This window comes from Saccoglossus kowalevskii, chromosome 11 (assembly GCF_978046115.1).
Source record: "Saccoglossus kowalevskii chromosome 11, keSacKowa6.1, whole genome shotgun sequence".
Classification (NCBI taxonomy): Eukaryota; Metazoa; Hemichordata; class Enteropneusta; family Harrimaniidae; genus Saccoglossus; species Saccoglossus kowalevskii.
Window position 1 is genome coordinate 29,249,817 of NC_140651.1, and position 18,985 is coordinate 29,268,801.

Sequence of the window (18,985 nt, forward strand, 5' to 3'; positions counted from 1 at the left end):
AGCATTGACACAGCTGTGAAAATTGAATTATGTCAGCGATACCGAATTAAGTATATATCCACGCGCATACCAATATATCGAAATAGCATCGCAAGCTCAAAAGGCTTAAAGTTGCACTTCAAGTTTTCTGAGTTCTCTTATCTTTAGTCCGGATTAAGGGAACTCGCAGTTGGAGGACTGTGTACCAATACAATATATGTATACCCTTAGTACTCCAGACCCTTAACCCAACCGAAATAGCCACGGTGCGATATGTTTAAAAAAATATCTGTAACCCCAGGCTAGGAGCGCTAATAAAAACGGTGATTTTAGTATACTGAATAATTGTCTTTTTAAAGATTATTTTCAGTTTGCTGAATACTATTGACCTCGTTCGAGTTTGAAACTGAAAAATGTGTAGCCATTGTCTTTAATAGTAAAAGCATGGTCCCCATTTGACGATAAACTTTACAATATAAGTACCCCGGCATGAAAATATATTGAGTTTACTATTTATTTGTTCACATCATCAGTGAAAAGTGCCAGTGTCCGTGAGTTTTATTTGAGATTGGTACAGCAACTGAAAGGGTTGCCCAATGACCCCCCCCCCCCGTCATACACCATCACCATCTTGAAGGGACCTTATGTACATTTCGTTAGTAAGTTAGGGAGCCACAACAAAACGCGGCACATTGAAAACCAAAATGGCGTCCTCCTATCGACCTGCTCAGGTATTCGCGTCTTTTTCTACAGTTCCACCAAAACAGAAGCAGAACAAGATGACAGACAGAAGTGAACAAGTCCATAAACTACCTGTAGAACGGGAGATCCAAGTTTCAGCTACTGGGGAGGCGTTTTTAGCACCCGACAGAGCTCGTGTCACTATAACGGTGACAAGCACCAAAGAGAACGTTTTAGACGCAAAGAATTCGGTGACTCGAAGACTAGACTACATTCTACAATCGTTGCAGACACACGGTGTAAAAGTGAGTAACTAACACTAATCCCAAGAAAGCCGTTTATAGTGATAATGTTGATGAGTTTATGTACCATTTTATGGATATCATCGTCACTATCAGTGTACGTTGGACATGATAATATTGTCCGACAACAGGCGCGTATTACCATGGTAACTGGCAACATGTCGACACTCGTGGTACATATACAAACGATGTCATTATGCACACCTTCTCTCTTTATTATACATTTTCGATACTGGTAACTTTTTTGGCGGAATCTGTTAAACATGTTCAATTAAGTATTTTTCAATAAATTGTTGTGTCATAATAATATAAATTCAGAGATTGGCTTTGAATTTGAGTGGCATGCTCCACCTTTGCCCATAGGGAGACATATGTAAGTGTTCTAAAAAAGTTGGAACTGCTACTGAATTTAGTTTTACTCATTATTTAACAAAAAGGGTCTTCCTAAACAACATAATTTATATTCGCACATATTTCCAGTCACAGTGTGAAGACCTAGTTAAACAATTTGCCACTTAGTTTGCATAGTTAAAGTGCCTGTGCAATGCCCACCCACACGCTTCCCATTTTAGATCTGTGCCCCACTGAAATGGGCAATTATTGATTTTTTTGCTGAAAATGATTACTCGTATCCAAGTAAATTTGAGATATTTCCCGTGCTGTAGCCATGCCCACCTATCCTGAAACGGTCGACTGTTTCCGGATTTCCGACTCTCGCCGAAAGTGCGCCACCAAATGCAAAAATATGAGAGGAAGCCATACCCCTGGGCCGTACTTTTATATCACTGTGTCATTCAACGTACAACTGTACTTTTAAACGATATACATTTTTTAATCAGCGTTTCTTTTGTCTATTTTATTTTATTTTTGAGAGAGCGAATTTTTTGAAGTTGTTTTCACAACAAACTTTTATGATGGTTAAACGTTGTGTTGTGGGCGGTTGCAGTAATGCGTATAGTCATAGTGTAAGTATTTCCACGTTTCCAATCGATCCGAAGGTGCGAAATCGGTGGACGAAAGCTGTGAAAATAACGAGAAAAGGTTGGGGTGGACTTCCTCCTAACAGCGTCAGCGTCTTATGCAGTGTCCACTTCACCTCAGATTCTTTTTTTTTTCTAAAAACTGTCCTTGTCCATGACAAAACAACTAGGTTTTAACGAGAAACGCTGACAATACAAAACATTTTCGAAAAAATAGATTCCGGACCAGCCCATGATCACTAAGACGGATTTCAGAAGGAAGAGAGACGTCGAGTATGTGTTTCAAATGATTTGATTTTTTTGCGATCCTGATTATCGCTTTATAGAGACCACCCGTGTTATGTAAAAAGGTAGCAGTAATTTTGATAATGACACAAAAACGAAGCGTCAGACAAACAGGAAATTACGCAGCCCTCAGGCTGTTTTCATTTTCGCAGGCTAAAAGTGTCTGAATTGTTCGGTTATTGGTGTTGAATGTCGAATTCACACCTTTGTTGCCTTTACTTGCAGCTTGATCGACGTAATAATTTACGGAATAAGAATCCGAGCTTGAGCTGTCAATGTATTTTTTTAATATGATATCATAATCATGAAAATCACGCTAAATCCACTCTGAATTTGTCTGTATGTGAGTCGCTCTCAATAATTTTTGTTATCCAATTAAACACCGCCATTCACGCACTTGTCCCCCTCATGACCTGACGCGTTCACCCATTACAACGCGGCAGTCATTTATTCAGTAACTGTGTTTTGTCGTTTTTTTAAAATTATTTCTCTATTTTATAAATCAATAGTGTCTAGCAACCTGCTAAATAACAAGACGATTCAGCCGTCAAATTCGATTTTGTCCAATGCCCGGAGTCCAGCGACAGTGTACCAATGTGCTCCGGTGACGGTGACGACCACGGTGACTAGCGACACCAGACCGGACATATTTCGCATCTGACTCAACCCCATGCAACAAACTTGATACTATGTGTTCATTATGGTCCATTCTTCCTCGACGAACAAGTACATAAGTGGCAATTTAGTCAAAGACGAGAAAACAGCACAAGAAATTTGCCTTCTTTACACGTATCGGCAATGCAAGCTGCCCAGCGACTTCCCCTTCTGACGTGACAAGGGGAATTTCTGTATGTAAATGAGAAGCTAATGAGGAGCCTCGTTTTAAAATACCCAAAAATAAAGTTTCCGTAGACTGAGTTAAAAACACATTTTTTCACTTAAAAAAATTATTTATGCTTAGAAACATAAAAATTAATAATATTTATGTATCAATGGATAATTTTAGGCGTGAAAATAGCAGCCATTTCACAGACACTTTAAAGAAGTAACCACATAGTTGGCATTCCAAATATTTTTACAAATTCACTGCACATAGTGTTCAAACACCAACGTATCACCTTAGCAAGCAAATTTGCTTGTTAGTAATGTTACGACCAGTACTGTGGTGCTGATGAGGTTGTGTACAAACATAATAAACTAGTGTATTGATAATATGAGGTTATTACGAAAATATCTCAAAGTATGCACGAAGACAGTACAGCTGGAGTATCGACTGACGTGCAGTGGCATACTGTCTGAGTGCATATTTTGAGGTATTCTCGTAATAACCTTATTATACATGTACATCTTTTCCTTACAAGGATACATCATTGGGAATGCCGAAATCCAAAAATTTTAGAACAGAATCAGCGAACTTCTTTGTGTGGAGTCTGGTCAAACCCCCATTGCAGCCATGTTTGTTTTTATTATTAGTGGACGCTTACGTGCATAATCATTCCATATTTGGAATTCGCATTTCCTTATATGATAGGATCGAAATACCCCGTAAAATAACGCAAAATTACGGCTCGCTGTAACTTATGGCGTCACGGTGACAGATGTATAATAATAGTAGTTATATAACAATGAACTTGCTATATGAACCAATATCTCAAAAAAAGTGTTAGTTAGTGTGTCTCTGTCTTTTTGAAAGATGTTCACCCATCTTGATGTTTATGGGGGAATGGTTTGTAGAACTTTCAGGATAAATTCGTAATAACAAAAAAAGACAGGGAACATGTTTTATACGTGTGGAACAACTGTTTTTTTTAATGTATAACAAAACACAAACATGGCATACTGTTTGTTAGAAACAATTTTCAAAAATCTATAGTATTTAATACCTTGAAATAATAGTATCTTCCACCTTGTATTTGATGAGAAGAACTCTTGTAGTGGTGTTCCAATTTTGAAAGCAAGCCCGGGCAATTTTTTGTGAGCAACATTGGTTACTAACTAGCAAATTTGCTTGCTAAGGAATAGATGAGATTTTAGAATTCAAAACAATGATTTTAATATTTTGTCACTTGTTTGTGAGCGACATTGCTAACTGACTAGCAAATTTGCTTGCTAACGAATAGATGAGATTTTAAGAGTCAAAACAATGATTTTAATATTTTGTCGCTTGTTTGTGAGCAACATTGCAGACTGACTAGCAAATTTGTTTGCTCACAAATAGATGAGATTTTAAGAGTCAAAACAATGATTTTAATATTTGTTACTTTGAAGCACTATATCTTATTGTGAAATGTCTTCTTTCATACCTGAAAAATAAACAAATAATATCTTGACTTAATGAATATTAATATATGAATATCAATATATTAATTAATTAATATGAATATATGAATTATTTGCTCATTTTAATATTCTTGAGTCACCAGCACTCTCATTGGGCTGGTTCCCTGACAATGTCTCCCAATATTGAGTGAATTTGGTCACAATGTCAAAAATGACTTTGCTGCAACTCTCGGTTTATATTTGTATTTTCTAGCGTACTGTATTATAAATCAATGCATGCATACATGCAGGTATGAATGACTAAAAATCTATCATTCACACTTGTCTTGTAGCAGGAATACTGTACTAATACCATACACTGTATGTATCTGTTCTTAGGAGGGTGATATTGACATTTACAAGAACATTCAGCGTATTGATGGTCTGTATGACATGAACGCGGAAGTCACGATACAGTTTGTGGATTTCAATAAATGCCAATCTGTCAGTAATTTTCTTGTTGAGAAATTGGATAACAGCGTGAAAGTGTCACAACCACAACTATACCATAGTCATCAAAGACTAGAAATGCTGAGGTAAGAATACCATGGGTATACAACCATTATTTCTAATAGGAGGAGGGAAAGAAAAAGATACCAATACAGATTCACAGAACGATTTGTAAGAGGAAAAATCAATCTGCTCTGATTAAAAAATCATTTATTTTATGTACATGTACAGTACTATTACATTGCCAAGTATTGTTGAGCCATTAATTATTAGTCCCGTCGAATGTAGTCCAAACAGGGATTTATGTTTCTTGTTCTGTCTGTGCGTCTGTTGTCATTTCTCAGAAATACCTGGACATATTTTTGTCAAAGTTGGTACAAAGACAAGTCACAATGGGAGACATGTGCACATTGATTTATTTTTGATTTGGTTGACCTTTGACTGACTGGCAGCCATTTTTGTCCCAAAATGCCAAAAATCAACATTTGGACATGTCAACCGTTTCTTGGACATGCCTTGATCGATTCCATTTAAACTTGACATTGACATCAGTCATGGTGGGTTACTGATGCACTTCATGATTCAATTCAAAATAGCTGACTGGCAGTGTTCTGCCCATTTTATAGAGATGATTTTGAAGATTGGGTTTAAATTTGGTACAAAAGCAAGATATAATGGGTTAAATGTTGTTTTTAATTTTTTTTGGATATCAATGAAATTTTGTGAAATGGCAGCAATTTTTATGAAAATGAATAAATTTGCGAAATTTGTACAGGTATTCAACTGTTTTTCAGGCACGCCTGTGACGATTACATTCTAACTTGGCCGATCAGTGTTTTACAGATTTGCTTTAAATTCGGTAAAATTGTTGATGTCTGAAAGTGCATGGCATCTTGAGAGCAATTGATCATGATGGTAATTTCTTGTGATCACTTACAGCCAAAACAAAGTCAGCTTGAACGTTCAGTTGCGAGACGTAACAAAAAAACACGCAGCTAGTGATACATTTTGAAAATAAAAATACAAAATAAACGCAATCAGAGGCGCCGACCACGCGCGTTGGCAATAAATAGAATGCGTTGTGACACAGTCTCACTAGCCTCTTTCACAGACGCAATATAATTATGCTATTTCCCAACGTACTTATATTTAATACATTGACGATTTCTCGTCGCAACGCGTTCTATTTATTTCCAACGTGCGTGGTCGGCGCCTTTGATTGCGTTTATTTTGTTCTTTCATACTCAAAATCTATTCTTGAGGTGAACCCTACAGTTCCACTGAGTTTATAATTCTTGAGGTGAACCCTACAGTTCCACTGAGTTTATAATTCTTGAGGTGAACCCTACAGTTCCACCGAGTTTATAATTCTTGAGGTGAACCCTACAGTTCCACTGAGTTTACAATTCTTGAGGTGTACCCTACAGTTCCACTGAGTTTATAATTCTTGAAGTGAACCCTACAGTTCCACTGAGTTTATAATTCTTGAGGTGAACCCTACAGTTCCACTGAGTTTATAATTCTTGAGGTGTACCCTACAGTGCCACTGAGTTTATAATTCTTGAGGTGAACCTTACAGTTCCACTGAGTTTATAATTCTTGAGGTGAACCCTACAGTTTCACTGAGTTTATAATTCTTGAGGTGAACCTTACAGTTCCACTGAGTTTATAATTCTTGAGGTGAACCCTACAGTTCCACTGAGTTTATAATTCTTGAGGTGAACCCTACAGTTCCACTGAGTTATAATTCTTGAGGTGAACCCTACAGTTCCACTGAGTTTATAATTCTTGAGGTGAACCCTACAGTTCCACTGAGTTATAATTCTTGAGGTGAACCTTACAGTTCCACTGAGTTATAATTCTTGAGGTGAACCCTACAGTTCCACTGAGTTATAATTCTTGAGGTGAACCCTACAGTTCTACTGAGTTATAATTCTTGAGGTGAACCTTACAGTTCCACTGAGTTATAATTCTTGAGGTGAACCCTACAGTTCCACTGAGTTTATAATTCTTGAGGTGAACCCTACAGTTCCACTGAGTTTATAATTCTTGAGGTGAACCCTACAGTTCCACTGAGTTTATAATTCTTGAGGTGTACCCTACAGTTCCACTGAGTTTATAATTCTTGAGGTGAATCCTACAGTTCCACTGAGTTATAATTCTTGAGGTGAACCCTACAGTTCCACTGAGTTTATAATTCTTGACGTGTACCCTACAGTTCCACTGAGTTTATAATTCTTGAGGTGAACCCTACAGTTCCACTGAGTTTATAATTCTTGAGGTGAACCCTACAGTTCCACTGAGTTTATAATTCTTGAGGTGTACCCTACAGTTCCACTGAGTTTATAATTCTTGAGGTGAACCCTACAGTTCCACTGAGTTTATAATTCTTGAGGTGAACCCTACAGTTCTACTGAGTTTATAATTCTTGAGGTGAACCCTACAGTTCCACTGAGTTTATAATTCTTGAGGTGAACCCTACAGTTCCACTGAGTTTATAATTCTTGAGGTGAACCCTACAGTTCTACTGAGTTATAATTCTTGAGGTGAACCCTACACAGGGTTCTCCACGGTTTGAAAATTAAACAGGGCGCGCCAATGTGAAGTGGGCGTGGCACATTTGTAACGTGCATCATTGGCAAGGATGTTGAAAAATGGAAACCAAAAAATCTATTAATCTACATATTATTACATATGCATAATATATATTTATTATTACAAAATGAATAGGAATTTCGAAGAGCTATTATTAAGTAAACGTCAGCACGTACAATCAGCTGATTTTAGCTGCACGATTCCTCAAGCGGCGACATCAGTTGTTTACAAGTAATGATCGTGTCCAGAAAAAGACGTAACAAGTTTGTTAATTTATTTTCCCAAATAGATACATACATGCTTTATTTAATTTTTAGCAAAAAATTATATTTATGATTTATATTTATTTGGACGAAGCAAAATAAAATATATGTCGCACAAACGTTCGTAATTGGTTCATTAAAAAACTTGCATGAATGGCACCAAAAACCAAGGTGATCAAACGAAATAAAATGTACACAATAGAAGATTTTCGATCTGCAGTTAACAGTTACTATCAAAAATAATAGAATTAGGTATAAAAAAAACAAAATACATACTTAAAAGAATAATTTTCATTCAAATCGAAAGTTTGTTGATGTCTGCTTCGTTGAAAACAGCTATGACCCGGAAACAGTTCATTTTACTGTGTGCACCCTGAATCTATGTAACGATGCTTTTGATTGGCCAAAGCCACGCATTGACGCGAAAAACAACCAATCAGAATATTTGTTCCAAAAGAACACAAGTAAATTTATTTCCTCCACTTATGAAGCATGGCCGTTTTATCAGGGTTTTTAAATCGTGATTTAAAGAAAATTCAACTTTAAATAGTGACATTTAAATGTAAACATTTACATGTTCAAGCAAGCATTCGTGTGGACTTCTTGGTGATCAGCAATGTCTGTAATGGTACGTCGGCTGCGCTGGTCGTTTACCGATCATGCAAGTGCATAGCTGCCCGGTTGCTGCCTTTGTTCCACTCGGCGGTGACGATGTGCCGCTACCTAGTCACGGCGTGAACTTGGTTTTAACCATAGACCTTATGTTTAACGAATGGTTTTACCAATAACGATTTTATATATTTGACGTCACCCTGGTAGTAAAAATATGGGTACGGTAATGCACTTTTCTGGGCCACATGTTCATTTTTAATCGTGTTGAAAAAACTTGTAACTTTTTGTTTGGTGGTGCATGGAGGTGTTATCACCTCACGGTGACCTGCTACGATAACAAACCGGAATTTTCACAGTTGCACCTTAAAACAATGAACCAGTTACCCTGAGCACGATGAATCATCTTCGAAAGACAATGAGTGTTGGCCTGTTTTGTAAACAATTCTTTGTCTGGGACCATGCAGGGCGCACAGGAAATATAACAGGGCGCTGACAATTTAAACAGGGCGCCAATTTCAGATAACAGGGCGCGGCGCCCTGTAAAAACCCCTCGTGGAGAACCCTGCCCTACAGTTCCACTGAGTTATAATTCTTCAGGTGAACCCTACAGTTCCACTGAGTTTATAATTTATGAGGTGAACCCTACAGTTCTACTGAGTTTATAATTCTTGAGGTGAACCCTACAGTTCCACTGAGTTTATAATTCTTGAGGTGAACCCTACAGTTCTACTGAGTTTATAATTCTTGAGGTGAACCCTACAGTTCCACTGAGTTTATAATTCTTGAGGTGAACCCTACAGTTCCACTGAGTTTATAATTCTTGAGGTGAACCCTACAGTTCCACTGAGTTTATAATTCTTGAGGTGAACCCTACAGTTCTACTGAGTTTATAATTCTTGAGGTGAACCCTACAGTTCCACTGAGTTTATAATTCTTGAGGTGAACCCTACAGTTCTACTGAGTTTATAATTCTTGAGGTGAACCCTACAGTTCTACTGAGTTTATAATTTTTGAGGTGAACCCTACAGTTCCACTGAGTTTATAATTCTTGAGGTGAACCCTACAGTTCCACTGAGTTTATAATTCTTGAGGTGTACCCTACAGTTCCACTGAGTTTATAATTCTTGAGGTGAACCCTACAGTTCCACTGAGTTTATAATTCTTGAGGTGAACCCTACAGTTCCACTGAGTTTATAATTCTTGAGGTGAACCCTACAGTTCCACTGAGTTTATAATTCTTGAGGTGAACCCTACAGTTCCACTGAGTTTATAATTCTTGAGGTGAACCCTACAGTTCTACTGAGTTTATAATTCTTGAGGTGAACCCTACAGTTCCACTGAGTTTATAATTCTTGAGGTGAACCCTACAGTTCCACTGAGTTTATAATTCTTGAGGTGAACCCTACAGTTCTACCGAGTTTATAATTCTTGAGGTGTACCCTACAGTTCCACTGAGTTTATAATTCTTGAGGTGAACCCTACAGTTCCACTGAGTTATAATTCTTGAGGTGAACCTTACAGTTCCACTGAGTTATAATTCTTGAGGTGAACCCTACAGTTCCACTGAGTTTATAATTCTTGAGGTGAACCCTACAGTTCTACTGAGTTTATAATTCTTGAGGTGAACCCTACAGTTCTACTGAGTTTATAATTCTTGAGGTGAACCCTACAGTTCTACTGAGTTTATAATTCTTGAGGTGAACCCTACAGTTCCACTGAGTTTATAATTCTTGAGGTGTACCCTACAGTTCCACTGAGTTTATAATTCTTGAGGTGAACCCTACAGTTCCACTGAGTTATAATTCTTGAGGTGAACCTTACAGTTCCACTGAGTTATAATTCTTGAGGTGAACCCTACAGTTCCACTGAGTTTATAATTCTTGAGGTGAACCCTACAGTTCCACTGAGTTTATAATTCTTGAGGTGAACCCTACAGTTCCACTGAGTTTATAATTCTTGAGGTGAACCCTACAGTTCTACCGAGTTTATAATTCTTGAGGTGTACCCTACAGTTCCACTGAGTTTATAATTCTTGAGGTGAACCCTACAGTTCCACTGAGTTATAATTCTTGAGGTGAACCTTACAGTTCCACTGAGTTATAATTCTTGAGGTGAACCCTACAGTTCCACTGAGTTTATAATTCTTGAGGTGAACCCTACAGTTCTACTGAGTTTATAATTCTTGAGGTGAACCCTACAGTTCTACTGAGTTTATAATTCTTGAGGTGAACCCTACAGTTCCACTGAGTTTATAATTCTTGAGGTGAACCCTACAGTTCCACTGAGTTATAATTCTTGAGGTGAACCCTACAGTTCCACTGAGTTTATAATTCTTGAGGTGAACCCTACAGTTCCACTGAGTTATAATTCTTGAGGTGAACCTTACAGTTCCACTGAGTTATAATTCTTGAGGTGAACCCTACAGTTCCACTGAGTTATAATTCTTGAGGTGAACCCTACAGTTCTACTGAGTTATAATTCTTGAGGTGAACCTTACAGTTCCACTGAGTTATAATTCTTGAGGTGAACCCTACAGTTCCACTGAGTTTATAATTCTTGAGGTGAACCCTACAGTTCCACTGAGTTTATAATTCTTGAGGTGAACCCTACAGTTCCACTGAGTTTATAATTCTTGAGGTGTACCCTACAGTTCCACTGAGTTTATAATTCTTGAGGTGAATCCTACAGTTCCACTGAGTTATAATTCTTGAGGTGAACCCTACAGTTCCACTGAGTTTATAATTCTTGACGTGTACCCTACAGTTCCACTGAGTTTATAATTCTTGAGGTGAACCCTACAGTTCCACTGAGTTTATAATTCTTGAGGTGAACCCTACAGTTCCACTGAGTTTATAATTCTTGAGGTGTACCCTACAGTTCCACTGAGTTTATAATTCTTGAGGTGAACCCTACAGTTCCACTGAGTTTATAATTCTTGAGGTGAACCCTACAGTTCTACTGAGTTTATAATTCTTGAGGTGAACCCTACAGTTCCACTGAGTTTATAATTCTTGAGGTGAACCCTACAGTTCCACTGAGTTTATAATTCTTGAGGTGAACCCTACAGTTCTACTGAGTTATAATTCTTGAGGTGAACCCTACACAGGGTTCTCCACGGTTTGAAAATTAAACAGGGCGCGCCAATGTGAAGTGGGCGTGGCACATTTGTAACGTGCATCATTGGCAAGGATGTTGAAAAATGGAAACCAAAAAATCTATTAATCTACATATTATTACATATGCATAATATATATTTATTATTACAAAATGAATAGGAATTTCGAAGAGCTATTATTAAGTAAACGTCAGCACGTACAATCAGCTGATTTTAGCTGCATGATTCCTCAAGCGGCGACATCAGTTGTTTACAAGTAATGATCGTGTCCAGAAAAAGACGTAACAAGTTTGTTAATTTATTTTCCCAAATAGATACATACATGCTTTATTTAATTTTTAGCAAAAAATTATATTTATGATTTATATTTATTTGGACGAAGCAAAATAAAATATATGTCGCACAAACGTTCGTAATTGGTTCATTAAAAAACTTGCATGAATGGCACCAAAAACCAAGGTGATCAAACGAAATAAAATGTACACAATAGAAGATTTTCGATCTGCAGTTAACAGTTACTATCAAAAATAATAGAATTAGGTATAAAAAAAACAAAATACATACTTAAAAGAATAATTTTCATTCAAATCGAAAGTTTGTTGATGTCTGCTTCGTTGAAAACAGCTATGACCCGGAAACAGTTCATTTTACTGTGTGCACCCTGAATCTATGTAACGATGCTTTTGATTGGCCAAAGCCACGCATTGACGCGAAAAACAACCAATCAGAATATTTGTTCCAAAAGAACACAAGTAAATTTATTTCCTCCACTTATGAAGCATGGCCGTTTTATCAGGGTTTTTAAATCGTGATTTAAAGAAAATTCAACTTTAAATAGTGACATTTAAATGTAAACATTTACATGTTCAAGCAAGCATTCGTGTGGACTTCTTGGTGATCAGCAATGTCTGTAATGGTACGTCGGCTGCGCTGGTCGTTTACCGATCATGCAAGTGCATAGCTGCCCGGTTGCTGCCTTTGTTCCACTCGGCGGTGACGATGTGCCGCTACCTAGTCACGGCGTGAACTTGGTTTTAACCATAGACCTTATGTTTAACGAATGGTTTTACCAATAACGATTTTATATATTTGACGTCACCCTGGTAGTAAAAATATGGGTACGGTAATGCACTTTTCTGGGCCACATGTTCATTTTTAATCGTGTTGAAAAAACTTGTAACTTTTTGTTTGGTGGTGCATGGAGGTGTTATCACCTCACGGTGACCTGCTACGATAACAAACCGGAATTTTCACAGTTGCACCTTAAAACAATGAACCAGTTACCCTGAGCACGATGAATCATCTTCGAAAGACAATGAGTGTTGGCCTGTTTTGTAAACAATTCTTTGTCTGGGACCATGCAGGGCGCACAGGAAATATAACAGGGCGCTGACAATTTAAACAGGGCGCCAATTTCAGATAACAGGGCGCGGCGCCCTGTAAAAACCCCTCGTGGAGAACCCTGCCCTACAGTTCCACTGAGTTATAATTCTTCAGGTGAACCCTACAGTTCCACTGAGTTTATAATTTATGAGGTGAACCCTACAGTTCTACTGAGTTTATAATTCTTGAGGTGAACCCTACAGTTCCACTGAGTTTATAATTCTTGAGGTGAACCCTACAGTTCTACTGAGTTTATAATTCTTGAGGTGAACCCTACAGTTCCACTGAGTTTATAATTCTTGAGGTGAACCCTACAGTTCCACTGAGTTTATAATTCTTGAGGTGAACCCTACAGTTCCACTGAGTATATAATTCTTGAGGTGAACCCTACAGTTCTACTGAGTTTATAATTCTTGAGGTGAACCCTACAGTTCCACTGAGTTTATAATTCTTGAGGTGAACCCTACAGTTCTACTGAGTTTATAATTCTTGAGGTGAACCCTACAGTTCTACTGAGTTTATAATTTTTGAGGTGAACCCTACAGTTCCACTGAGTTTATAATTCTTGAGGTGAACCCTACAGTTCCACTGAGTTTATAATTCTTGAGGTGTACCCTACAGTTCCACTGAGTTTATAATTCTTGAGGTGAACCCTACAGTTCCACTGAGTTTATAATTCTTGAGGTGAACCCTACAGTTCCACTGAGTTTATAATTCTTGAGGTGAACCCTACAGTTCCACTGAGTTTATAATTCTTGAGGTGAACCCTACAGTTCCACTGAGTTTATAATTCTTGAGGTGAACCCTACAGTTCTACTGAGTTTATAATTCTTGAGGTGAACCCTACAGTTCCACTGAGTTTATAATTCTTGAGGTGAACCCTACAGTTCCACTGAGTTTATAATTCTTGAGGTGAACCCTACAGTTCTACCGAGTTTATAATTCTTGAGGTGTACCCTACAGTTCCACTGAGTTTATAATTCTTGAGGTGAACCCTACAGTTCCACTGAGTTATAATTCTTGAGGTGAACCTTACAGTTCCACTGAGTTATAATTCTTGAGGTGAACCCTACAGTTCCACTGAGTTTATAATTCTTGAGGTGAACCCTACAGTTCTACTGAGTTTATAATTCTTGAGGTGAACCCTACAGTTCTACTGAGTTTATAATTCTTGAGGTGAACCCTACAGTTCTACTGAGTTTATAATTCTTGAGGTGAACCCTACAGTTCCACTGAGTTTATAATTCTTGAGGTGTACCCTACAGTTCCACTGAGTTTATAATTCTTGAGGTGAACCCTACAGTTCCACTGAGTTATAATTCTTGAGGTGAACCTTACAGTTCCACTGAGTTATAATTCTTGAGGTGAACCCTACAGTTCCACTGAGTTTATAATTCTTGAGGTGAACCCTACAGTTCTACTGAGTTTATAATTCTTGAGGTGAACCCTACAGTTCTACTGAGTTTATAATTCTTGAGGTGAACCCTACAGTTCTACTGAGTTTATAATTCTTGAGGTGAACCCTACAGTTCCACTGAGTTTATAATTCTTGAGGTGTACCCTACAGTTCCACTGAGTTTATAATTCTTGAGGTGAACCCTACAGTTCCACTGAGTTTATAATTCTTGAGGTGAACCCTACAGTTCCACTGAGTTTATAATTCTTGAGGTGAACCCTACAGTTCCACTGAGTTTATAATTCTTGAGGTGAACCCTACAGTTCCACTGAGTTTATAATTCTTGAGGTGAACCCTACAGTTCTACTGAGTTTATAATTCTTGAGGTGAACCCTACAGTTCCACTGAGTTTATAATTCTTGAGGTGAACCCTACAGTTCCACTGAGTTTATAATTCTTGAGGTGAACCCTACAGTTCTACCGAGTTTATAATTCTTGAGGTGTACCCTACAGTTCCACTGAGTTTATAATTCTTGAGGTGAACCCTACATTTCCACTGAGTTATAATTCTTGAGGTGAACCTTACAGTTCCACTGAGTTATAATTCTTGAGGTGAACCCTACAGTTCCACTGAGTTTATAATTCTTGAGGTGAACCCTACAGTTTCACTGAGTTATAATTCTTGAGGTGAACCCTACAGTTCCACTGAGTTTATAATTCTTGAGGTGTACCCTACAGTTCCACTGAGTTTATAATTCTTGAGGTGAACCCTACAGTTCCACTGAGTTATAATTCTTGAGGTGAACCCTACAGTTCCACTAAGTTTATAATTCTTGAGGTGAACCCTACAGTTCCACTGAGTTTATAATTCTTGAGGTGAACCCTACAGTTCTACTGAGTTTATAATTCTTGAGGTGAACCCTACAGTTCCACTGAGTTTATAATTCTTGAGGTGAACCCTACAGTTCCACTGAGTTTATACTTCTTGAGGTGAACCCTACAGTTCCACTGAGTTTATAATTCTTGAGGTGAACCCTACAGTTCCACTGAGTTATAATTCTTGAGGTGAACCCTACAGTTCCCCTGAGTTTATAATTCTTGAGGTGAACCCTACAGTTCCACTGAGTTATAATTCTTGAGGTGAACCCTACAGTTCTACTGAGTTTATAATTCTTGAGGTGAACCCTACAGTTCCACTGAGTTATAATTCTTGAGGTGAACCCTACAGTTCCACTGAGTTATAATTCTTGAGGTGAACCCTACAGTTCCACTGAGTTATAATTCTTGAGGTGAACCCTACAGTTCCACTAAGTTTATAATTCTTGAGGTGAACCCTACAGTTCCACTGAGTTTATAATTCTTGAGGTGAACCCTACAGTTCTACTGAGTTTATAATTCTTGAGGTGAACCCTACAGTTCCACTGAGTTTATAATTCTTGAGGTGAACCCTACAGTTCCACTGAGTTTATACTTCTTGAGGTGAACCCTACAGTTCCACTGAGTTTATAATTCTTGAGGTGAACCCTACAGTTCTACTGAGTTATAATTCTTGAGGTGAACCCTACAGTTCCACTGAGTTTATAATTCTTGAGGTGAACCCTACAGTTCCTCTGAGTTTATAATTTATGAGGTGAATCCCACAGTTCTACTGAGTTTATAATTCTTGAGGTGAACCCTACAGTTCCACTGAGTTTATAATTCTTGAGGTGAACCCTACAGTTCCACTGAGTTTATAATTCTTGAGGTGAACCCTACAGTTCCACTGAGTTTATAATTCTTGAGGTGAACCCTACAGTTCCACTGAGTTTATAATTCTTGAGGTGAACCCTACAGTTCCACTGAGTTTATAATTTATGAGGTGAACCCTACAGTTCCACTGAGTTATAATTCTTGAGGTGAACCCTACAGTTCCACTGAGTTTATAATTCTTGAGGTGAACCCTACAGTTCCACTGAGTTTATAATTTATGAGGTGAACCTTACAGTTCCACTGAGTTATAATTCTTGAGGTGAACCCTACAGTTCCACTGAGTTTATAATTCTTGAGGTGAACCCTACAGTTTCACTGAGTTATAATTCTTGAGGTGAACCCTACAGTTCCACTGAGTTTATAATTCTTGAGGTGTACCCTACAGTTCCACTGAGTTTATAATTCTTGAGGTGAACCCTACAGTTCCACTGAGTTATAATTCTTGAGGTGAACCCTACAGTTCCACTAAGTTTATAATTCTTGAGGTGAACCCTACAGTTCCACTGAGTTTATAATTCTTGAGGTGAACCCTACAGTTCCACTGAGTTATAATTCTTGAGGTGAACCCTACAGTTCCACTAAGTTTATAATTCTTGAGGTGAACCCTACAGTTCCACTGAGTTTATAATTCTTGAGGTGAACCCTACAGTTCTACTGAGTTTATAATTCTTGAGGTGAACCCTACAGTTCCACTGAGTTTATAATTCTTGAGGTGAACCCTACAGTTCCACTGAGTTTATAATTCTTGAGGTGAACCTTACAGTTCCACTGAGTTTATAATTTATGAGGTGAACCCTACAGTTCTACTGAGTTTATAATTCTTGAGGTGTACCCTACAGTTCTACTGAGTTTATAATTCTTGAGGTGAACCCTACAGTTCTACTGAGTTTATAATTCTTGAGGTGAACCCTACAGTTCCACTGAGTTTATAATTCTTGAGGTGAACCCTACAGTTCCACTGAGTTTATAATTCTTGAGGTGAACCCTACAGTTCCACCGAGTTTATAATTCTTGAGGTGTACCCTACAGTTCCACTGAGTTTATAATTCTTGAGGTGAACCCTACAGTTCTACTGAGTTTATAATTCTTGAGGTGAACCCTACAGTTCCACTGAGTTATAATTCTTGAGGTGAACTCAACAGCTCGACTGAGTTTATAATTCTTGAGGTGAACCCTACAGTTCCACTGAGTTTATAATTTTTGAGGTGAACCCTACAGTTCCACTGAGTTTATAATTCTTGAGGTGAACCCTACAGTTCCACTGAGTTTATAATTCTTGAGGTGAACCCTACAGTTCCACTGAGTTTATAATTCTTGAGGTGAACCCTACAGTTCTACTGAGTTTATAATTCTTGAGGTGAACCCTACAGTTCCACTGAGTTTATAATTCTTGAGGTGATCGAACCCTACAGTTCCACTGAGTTTATAATTCTTGAGGTGAACCCTACAGTTCCACTGAGTTTATAATTCTTGAGGTGAACCCTACAGTTCCACTGAGTTTATAATTCTTGAGGTGAACCCTACAGTTCCACTGAGTTATAATTCTTGAGGTGAACCCTACAGTTCCACTGAGTTTATAATTCTTGAGGTGTACCCTACAGTTCCACTGAGTTTATAATTCTTGAGGTATACCCTACAGTTCCACTGAGTTTATAATTCTTGAGGTGAACCCTACAGTTCTACTGAGTTTATAATTCTTGAGGTGTACCCTACAGTTCCACTGAGTTTATAATTCTTGAGGTGAACCCTACAGTTCCACTGAGTTATAATTCTTGAGGTGAACCCTACAGTTCCACTAAGTTTATAATTCTTGAGGTGAACCCTACAGTTCCACTGAGTTTATAATTCTTGAGGTGAACCCTACAGTTCTACTGAGTTTATAATTCTTGAGGTGAACCCTACAGTTCCACTGAGTTTATAATTCTTGAGGTGAATCCTACAGTTCCGCTGAGTTTATAATTCTTGAGGTGAACCCTACAGTTCCGCTGAGTTTATAATTCTTGAGGTGAACCCTACAGTTCTACTGAGTTATAATTCTTGAGGTGAACCCTACAGTTCCACTGAGTTTATAATTCTTGAGGTGAACCCTACAGTTCCACTGAGTTTATACTTCTTGAGGTGAACCCTACAGTTCCACTGAGTTTATAATTCTTGAGGTGAACCCTACAGTTCTACTGAGTTTATAATTCTTGAGGTGAACCCTACAGTTCCTCTGAGTTTATAATTTATGAGGTGAATCCCACAGTTCCACTGAGTTTATAATTCTTGAGGTGTACCCTACAGTTCCACTGAGTTTATAATTCTTGAGGTGAACCCTACAGTTCTACTGAGTTTATAATTCTTGAGGTGAACCCTACAGTTCCACTGAGTTTATAATTCTTGAGGTGAACCCTACAGTTCCACTGAGTTTATAATTCTTGAGGTGTACCCTACAGTTCTACTGAGTTTATAATTCTTGAGGTGAACCCTACAGTTCTACTGAGTTTATAATTCTTGAGGTGAACCCTACAGTTCCACTGAGTTTATAATTCTTGAGGTGAACCCTACAGTTCCACTGAGTTTATAATTCTTGAGGTGAACCCTACAGTTCCACCGAGTTTATAATTCTTGAGGTGTACCCTACAGTTCCACTGAGTTTATAATTCTTGAGGTGAACCCTACAGTTCTACTGAGTTTATAATTCTTGAGGTGAACCCTACAGTTCCACTGAGTTATAATTCTTGAGGTGAACTCAACAGCTCGACTGAGTTTATAATTCTTGAGGTGAACCCTACAGTTCCACTGAGTTTATAATTTTTGAGGTGAACCCTACAGTTCCACTGAGTTTATAATTCTTGAGGTGAACCCTACAGTTCCACTGAGTTTATAATTCTTGA

At 38.0% G+C, this 18,985-nt stretch overlaps 1 protein-coding gene across 1 annotated transcript in view; it reads left to right on the forward strand.

The window, feature by feature from the left end:
* Nucleotides 1–652: 652 nt before the first annotated feature.
* Nucleotides 653–18,985, forward strand: part of LOC100370434 (interleukin-1 receptor-associated kinase 1-binding protein 1-like) — a 36,124-nt gene continuing 17,791 nt past the window's right edge. The window contains exons 1-2 of the mRNA XM_002739972.4: nucleotides 653–965; nucleotides 4,886–5,082. Coding sequence (XP_002740018.2) covers nucleotides 684–965; nucleotides 4,886–5,082 — 479 coding nt within the window. The 5' untranslated portion in view covers nucleotides 653–683. The remainder of the gene's footprint in view (nucleotides 966–4,885; nucleotides 5,083–18,985) is intronic.